Consider the following 8791-nt stretch of genomic DNA (forward strand, 5'->3'; position numbering starts at 1 on the left):
TCTTTTATTTTTTAATGATTACATTTTAAGATGACTATTTGAAGTCAGATTCCTGCTTTGCGACATCAATTTTTAAAAAGCTGTGGGTCTTAAGTGAAGGAATGTAAATGAATGCAAGTCCCCACTGGTAGATTTGAATATATAACTTGTTATTTAAAGAAAATAACTTGTAGTGCAAATGTCTAGAGAAGTTAATTTTGAAATAACATCCAGGAGTCCATTCCACTTCATACCTTTATTCTGGCATCATTGCCAGATTTTTCTCTTTTCCATTGTGCCTCCTGTTTCCTCAGTTTCTCCAGGTCATTTAACAGGTCAGCACAGCATGTATTTAATCCCTTATTTTCTTCCTCGAGGTTTTTTATAACCAGTCTGTTTTGCTCTTCCTTCTTCTGTGCACACTCCTCAGTGTCCTGTAGAACAGTACCACAAGGGCCGATAAACAAAAAAAGTGAGAACTAATCAGCAAATATAAACTGTGCAGTTTTACCCTCACAGCAGCTTCTTCTATATTTGATGGCCAAGGTCACCTGTGTACTTTTATTGGCCTCTTTCATGCAGGTAGAAGGGTCATATTTTTTAGCTGGATGACAGCTTTGATGAGTACACATTTGCAAAGAGCCCATTAATTGATCAAGCTGCCTTTGATGCTGTCCCTAGCTATTTTTGAGACCCACACAGACATATCCTCCCAGACCTCGGCTTTATCAATTAATAATGCCAGTCCCATCAGAATCTAATTACAAGAAGCCACATCTTCACACTCCTACTTTCTTTGCTCCATTTCCATCATTAACTATTTATCTGAAAGTCATAAAGCTTGGATTCTTGGCTTTAAAGCATCTTCCTCAGAGGTGGTATGTGAGAAAACGGTAAGGTATGAGCAAGGCCTAAGGCAATTTTTTCTCCAAGCTTGTCATTTTCTGTGCCACAAAGGCTGACACTGCTTAAAGAACTACTTCAAAGCTACAGTCTTATGAAACTATGTACAAGTCAATATACCTTAAGTTCTTGGCTTTTATCTTTAAATTTCTGGTTCAAGTTACTGAATTTATTCTTCAAATGGGTATTTTCCTCATCCACACCATTTTTTCTTTGTATTAAGTTGTTTATCTCCTGCTGCTGTACTGTGAGCCTCTATTTAAAAAATAAATAAATAAATTCTGTTAATAGACAAAAAACAATTGTAAAAGAACACGTACATAGAGGATTTTAGACCTGTGCATTTTAAAACTAGAAAATGTAACAATGTAACACATAAATACGTAGCTTTACAGTATTATTTTAATTTCATTAGTACTTTTATACTGAAAACTGCTTGACTCTATGACACAGTAATGTAAACAAGGAACTGAGTATCTTGGAAATTATTCAGTCAATCTTATAAAATGACAGTTACTTGCAGAACTTATATTTGCAGTTACAGATTAAGAATACATTAGAATATTTTTTCACTTGTACTTTTAGCATACCAAAAATGAAGCCAAAGAGTAGAGTTCAAAATTCTCCAGAATATGTGAAGATAATGAGAAATAACTGTTAAACACGGCAACTTAAAATATTATAATACAAATTAGTCATAAAAAGGGAATTAAATTTAGCTGAATTTGCAGCTCAAGGAAAATAATACAACACTGTTCAATACAGACAAGTTTAGTGTACCCACACAAAGTAAAATCTCACTGCTATGAAAAATCAACTTCAATTTTCTGTGTTAAATACTTAGGTTCCACTCTTAGGACATTTGTATTAAAGCACCCTCACTCTTAAATGCATATTAGAACTCTGCATTTTTCTTCGCAATTCTGTTTTAACTCCTGTACTGTTTTGACCCTTCCCTTCCTAAATCAAAATGCCATTCATCTAAAACATTCTCTTACCAGTAAAACTTTAACTGTAGTAAGAAACAGATGAACCTTTTATCTCAGGACAAACATGAAACTGCTTTGACTTTAATATACAAGCTAAATGAAATGTGCTCAGAAATACAAAAAAAATTACCAACAAGAAGATACCCCATTAGATTATTCTGCAATATCGCTGATAACATAGTTTTCAACATCCATGTGGTAGTATTTGGTTCACATGTATGTCAGACATGAAATGAATGAAAATGTGCTGCGAAAGAACTTGTAAAACAATACATTTGAAGTTATATTCAACAACCATTTATTTTAAACCTACATGTAACAGGGCAAAAAAAGATAACTATGTCACCACTGAACTCAAAATAAACTCACTCACAAGAAGAAACACAGGTATTACATGTTGCAGCCCTGCATACAAATCAAGCCATGCAGGGTAGGCAGGGATTGCTCTGCGTGTTGAATAGTGTCAGTTCATTGGCACCCAGAGCACCCACTGTTACAAATATGGTAACATATCTTACAAAATTTAAAAAAACAAACTCGCCACACCACACTACAGAGTAGAAAATATGTCCAAGCAAGAACAAACTCTGCAACCAGCTCAGCACACAAGAAAGGTAATGTAACTCAGCTAACTTACATAGCAAATATTGAAAACAAATGACCATGAGCAGATAATGTTTAGTAAATAGTGCAGGAAGGCATAAAGGATTTTTTTCCCGCGCTAAAAATTTGACTGTATTGAGAAAAAAAATACATTTCGGTTGTACCTCATACTTAATAGCAGCCGCAGTAGAATTCAAAGACTATACAAAATTACGCCCTAACTATGGTCTGTGAAAACATGGAAAAGAAAGTGAATGTGAATTGAAGAGAATAGAAAAATGAGAACAAAAATTGAGAGAAAAGTAAAAGAAAATACAGACAACCCATATTATCGTATCTTGTACTTCTGTTTCAGATGTCAGTAATTCCAGCCAATGAAGCAGATGGAAAAACAAAAAACACAGAAGTAGCTTGTATTTAAAACAGTGTATAATTGGTAATTCAATCTCAAATGTATAGCATACTTGCTTAGTTTTTATAATGAAGCCAACACCTATACAGAGACTCATTCTACAGCACTGGCACTTTTAACACACTCCAGTCAAAAGTTTCCTTCAGATTACAGATTCAGAATCATTCTTCCATTTCCTCCAAAGAAAAACTAAACCTGAATTTCAGATTCAAAAATTTACATGATGTTTCTTTCTGAGGCATAATAGAGTGCATAAACCTTCTCAGCCTACTTTGTCAGCAAACATTCAGGAAGGGATAATGAAGTTAAGAAACCTCCTCTTAACTAAGGACTCCTGTTTTCCATATTTTAAATGTACCAGACAACAGGCTCAATTTTCACTATTCAAAAAGCAAAATATTTGCTCTTCAGATATATTATTACAGTTACAGGAACAAATTGTTTCTAGCAGATATTATATAGTTCCATCTTTTAAAAGGTATGGATCCACATTACCATGGAAAGCATCAGTTATTTTTTTTTGCCTCCCTCCCACTCCCCAGGTCCTCACAGAATTTCACTAGGCAGCTCCTTTGAGTCTTCCTTCCAGCTGATTACTACTTGTTTAACATTTATCAGGACAAAAATTTATAAAGAACACCCTTAGAAATTCTACTTATCTGAAAGAGCCTATTGGCTCTAACAGAGTTAAAAACTCACAAATACACCCTCTCACAAATCTCAAAGTGCAGCTCCAGCTCTTTGAAGCATCTTTATTTTTGAGTATACAAGCTACATTGTGTTACTGCTTAGTTTCACTACACACTGTGCAGAAACTGGTAAGCTTATGTGCATTTGTGAAGTTAAATCAAAGATCTTTGGGTCTTGTTTAGAATCAGATGTTTTCCACCAATTTGGAGACATGAAGGCACAAAAGTGCACATAGCTATTTCAAACGTTTGTTCCATATTACTGAGACAAAATTTTAAACTCAAAAAAGCTACTTACTTCACATACTTTGCAGGATAATCAGAAAGATTACCCTGAATCAGACTCACATATTAATTACTTATGCCCACAACTGACCCACTTAAGAATTTAAATCAATCAAAAAGCAAACGCACCACATCAATCATTTAGCAGCAAACTCACCTGAGCAGTCTACAAAGTTGTCTACTGCAGCAGCAGTAGTGAAACTATTATTTAGGTAAGTTATACCTGGATGGAAAAAAACCCAACCTGTTTCAAAGCATTTTTCTTAGGTCCCACTTTGTATGCTCATATGTTTTCCTCTAAATGAATTGAACTTTTACTCTCATATCTGTTCATTTCACATGCTTATAAAGAAGGTAGAAAACCAGGAGTATTACTCGGGAGCCTTGACTTGGTAGAAATCAGGGTCCTAAAAAAGAATTTCTGAGATACAGACAATTAAGTAAATTATCATCTGCCTTTGCCTGTGCAGCCATTTTTGCACTTTACTTCCTCAACCTATGAATTACCTTGTATAATAGGAGGAAGAGAGTAAAAATTGATTTCTTACAGCAGAGAATACAAGCAGTGTTCCTAAAAGACTACCCTACTCTGGTAGGCAAGTGAAACAGCAGAGGAAAAAAACATACCTGATGAACACATGGAGCAACCTCCCACATGAGATTATTTTGACAGACATCACCAGATAAAAACACTCATCAGGAATTCATCTATTCCCACAGTGTCTACTGTTTTTGTCCAGATACCATGAAAGACAGGCTAATGCTACACAAGAACAACCTCAACTTACATTTTGCACTGACTGCAGCCGTACTTGTTTGAATACAACAGGAAAAAAGCAACGTTCAATGGGCTTTTGACAGCTTGGTGCTCAAGAATTACAATAAAACTCATGTAACTAAGAACTAGAATACACTTCCAAAGGTTTTTCCATAGACAAACTTCCAAATACAAGAAAGCAAACCGCATTCTAGAAGGCAATTCACTCTAATGAAAACCAAAGAAGTCTGATTTTACACCTTGTTTAGCTCAGAAGAATCAAAGAGTATCCCTTGCATAGTGCTGAAGTCTAGAATGCTCCAGGCAAAGGCAACTGTATGTACAAAGAAAGAAACACTGTGACCTGGTGGAGTGGGTCTTTTGATGTGTAAGAGGACTATCATTCCAGAATTCATTTTTATCCTTTCCCATGGCTTCTCTAGGTACAACACAATACATTTTTTTTCTTCCCTAATAATGTCAAATTGTTTACTGGCAAAAACTACTTTTTTAAATACCTTCATATCAATCTGCAGAGGAAGTAAAGTCTCATGTTAAGCCAAACTGAAAAAATTAGCTACAAAAACTACAGATCAAAACGGAAGGACAAAAATAGCCTTTTTTGTCTTAGCTCTGGACAGCAATAGGATGTTAAAATTATCTGTCAATATTTTATGTGAATAGACATATAAGAAGTTTTTAAATTAAACGTCATTTTCATCTAGTGTGGATTTAGATAGTACACTACTACAAGGAGACAGTGAAAGTGGCAATAAAAATGTAATTCTTTAGCATTAGGAGCCTTTCCAAAAAGGACATGAGTTAGGATACAACTACAAGGAGTTAGACTGTTTGATGTTGCAGACATCATCACTGAACTTCCAGTCTTGAGTCAAAGATTTTTGTAATCCACTACATAAAAAGCACACAAAAAGGACTATGAAACAACAGCTGCACGTGCTATTACTGAACTAAGTGTTCTCCAAATTTTTATATTTTTGGGGTGGAGGGGTAAAAAAAAAAACAACCCAGTTATGAGTTCTGCAGTTTGAAATCTGATCAGACTGTATTACCGAATGAGTATTGTGTACCTGCCTATAGGTTCATAAAATGTAGATAAGAGCAGATTTTATTTCATGTCAAGAAGTTAACTCATATATCTACTGATAGTTTAATCAAAATATCCCTAAAAATCATCCTAGCAGAAATGCAAAGCTGACACAAATATCCTTCATTGCTGCTGCTAACAATACAGAAATGCAACACCACACCTTGTTTCTGTCATTGGTTGCTGAAGCACTTCATGAAAATAAAAAAAAGTCTCTGCACCACAATATTAAAGGTGTTCATCTATGACTACAATGAAGGGACATGCATTTGATTCCAGTACCAAAAGGATCAAGGTAGCAAAAAAACATTTTGTGTTTTCTTCATTACATTATCAGGAGCTTTCACAGTGCAGTAGTACACTTCTAATACACCACATTAAAAATATTAACACAAACAAAATAACTAGTACTGATGAAAAATTTAAGTATTTTCCCCCAAGCAGTGAGTGTTAATGAAATCCTGACATCTTAAGCAGAAAAAATTAATTTATTAATGAAATTAATTTATTACTACTTAAATGTGAAAATATTATTCTGTCTTTTAAACTTCTTTTCCTCAAAATTTCTACATCAACATTTACATATTTATTCTCTCCCTTTCATCATCTTTTTCCCCACAAATAGTTGAGGTTGACTTACCACACCCCTAACTTTCTCCTTTCCCATCCAACTTCCCTTTCTAGCAGGAATTGAACAATAAGCAGACACCACTAAAAATCTGTAAGTAACGTATCACAGCTTTCCTTGATTTAGCTTTCTCAGATTTCAACTTCAGAATTTTTTTCAACTTTATTAATTCTCATAGCTCTAAACTTGAACACTCACATGCATGCTTAACAAATAACATTCCCAGTCATATTCTCATATACTCCTCCCAAACAAAGAAAAACACAAGAAAAAAAGTAAAATGAACAAAATAAATCTGCTCTCTTTCATCTCATGATTATTCGTTTGATACTTTAATTATTTTCAGATGTAGGATGAACAGAAGTTCTATGTAAATAATTCATGAAAAGGTAACCATATGTTATAGAAGTCTTCTGCATTTTGCAGTCTGAATGGTATCCTTTCATAGTCAAAATGACACTAGCTAGTTATGATATAAAACATAAGTTACTTTTAAATTTATACTGCTCCAAAAGCAAAATGCTAACAGTGCTACCTGATTCTACAGCATCCTGCCAAAGGGTGCCTGTATTCACAGTTAATTGTTCAAATCAGAACTTTACTCCCAACAAGCACAACAAAACCAAGCAAAATTAGCAAGCGGTGTACAGCAGAATTTAAAATGCATTATATTAAAATGTAACTCCTCCAATAGTATTATAAGTGCATATCCCATTATTAATTTCTATTTTTCACACCTGCTTTTATGCTATATAATCTTAAATAAACCACAAAGAGAGGGGAATTGAAGTGGGGGAGCTCACTTTATTTTCATACCATCAGAAGTTTGTTTATTCTTCCTTATCCCATCCCACACCTTCCAGGATTCCCTGAGATAAAACAATTTAAAGAATTGTTTCTGAGAAAAAGTAGGACAAAGCTGCAAGCAGGCACCTGCAAATCCATTCCCAAAATTAACGAGAATTTTTGAAAACTTGCTTCCATCAATAAAAGACATGAAATAAAACATGGTAACTTTAAGATGCATACAATGAAAAACACTCTTAAAACACTGTCCATTCAAATGTGCTTATCTACCATGTGCTGGAGAAAAAGGGCAGGTCTTTTTCACAGGAGAAAAAGGAAAATGAAGATTCTTTCAAGCTCTTAAGCGGATCAAGTAAAATGGTTCTACAGAGAAGCAGACCAGGAATACAAGCAGCTGACTTAATCCTGCAGGTAGGGAATATGTACTTCATCTACCAGTAGTCAGTCTTGCTCCTGAATTCTCACCTAACCTGTAAATTAAGGAAGGGTCAAACAGTATCAGCTATTATAAACACCATGTTCCCCATTGCCCTCTTTGGACTTGTCTGGTGTGATTAATTTGGTGTCTTCAGCAAAGTTTGCTATCTTAATCAAACCACCAGATAGAATTTCTTACTATTTGAACATGTGGTGGAAATAAAGTGTGACTTTCTGCAGGGCATCAGTCAGTCTTGCAACTCCAACATGTCACTTTCCATAGCAGTAAAGGAACTACCTCCAGACAGCAACCTGCTAAGCAGACCACAGCACCAACAAAACTTTTTAATGATGTGAACCACTTCATTCCACTCAAGATGCTCCTTAAAACTACACTGCAGCACGTGTCTTCTCTCATCCACTAAAAAGGAAGCTCTACTGTTAACTTCTTATGATATCTACAATCCTTTGTATCCCTTCTGCTCCACAGGTGTAGTGCAAGCAAGTGCTGCCAGCAGCTGCATTTTTGCATTGACAAGGGAGACCAATACTGACACATGCGCAATAGGTTTGCCATCTCTGAAACATGGAATACAGAAGCTTCTTGCCCTGTGAGGAGGCAATACTTACAGGCATTTTTTCACAAAAACACACCTCTAATTGGAAAATGAGACAGCACTGCCAAAAAAGAAAAGCTGTAGCTTCACAACAAATCCAGCACCTCTCCTGGTATAGCATGCATTGCAGTAATGCATCTGCTAGATTTAGAGATTAACTGTCTGTTCTCCTCTAACGAGGATATGACAGCTCTCAAGGTAACTACAGCAAACATTGACAATATAATCTGACAATCTTGCCACAGCTCTAACATCACTCTAACCATCAGCTACTCTAAATAAATACCCTTTCCTCTTTAGTTCAGTGACTCTCTGTATCAGGACAGACTGGATTTTTAATAGGACCTGTAACACAGCACTGTAAAGCAGCACCATCCAATATATTGATACTTTCTCTACTCCTTCCTCTCAGCAGCTGTATTTTGAAACAATGGAAAGCAACAGCCCAGCCCTCTAGGTCAGGCAGCAGAAAATCCAAAGGATCTTACCACCTATTTCCTCTACTAATTCCATATCAAAAACAACCATCTGCTAAAATGAGCACTTCTTTCCATTGAAGAGCATGATCTTCATGGAACTAGGTATTTTTTTCCCTAC

The 8791-nt window shown here is 35.3% G+C and overlaps 1 protein-coding gene across 1 annotated transcript in view; it reads right to left on the minus strand.

Moving 5' to 3' along the window:
• Positions 1–233: 233 nt before the first annotated feature.
• Positions 234–8791, minus strand: part of LOC104541851 (centlein-like) — a gene marked incomplete at both ends in the record, with an annotated part of 27823 nt that continues 19265 nt past the window's right edge. Inside the window, 2 exons of the mRNA XM_010186001.1 lie at positions 234–413; positions 1003–1137. Of these exons, the coding sequence (XP_010184303.1) occupies positions 234–413; positions 1003–1137 (315 nt within the window). The remainder of the gene's footprint in view (positions 414–1002; positions 1138–8791) is intronic.

This window comes from Mesitornis unicolor, unplaced genomic scaffold, assembly GCF_000695765.1.
Source record: "Mesitornis unicolor isolate BGI_N332 unplaced genomic scaffold, ASM69576v1 scaffold23526, whole genome shotgun sequence".
NCBI classification, from domain to species: domain Eukaryota; kingdom Metazoa; phylum Chordata; class Aves; order Mesitornithiformes; family Mesitornithidae; genus Mesitornis; species Mesitornis unicolor.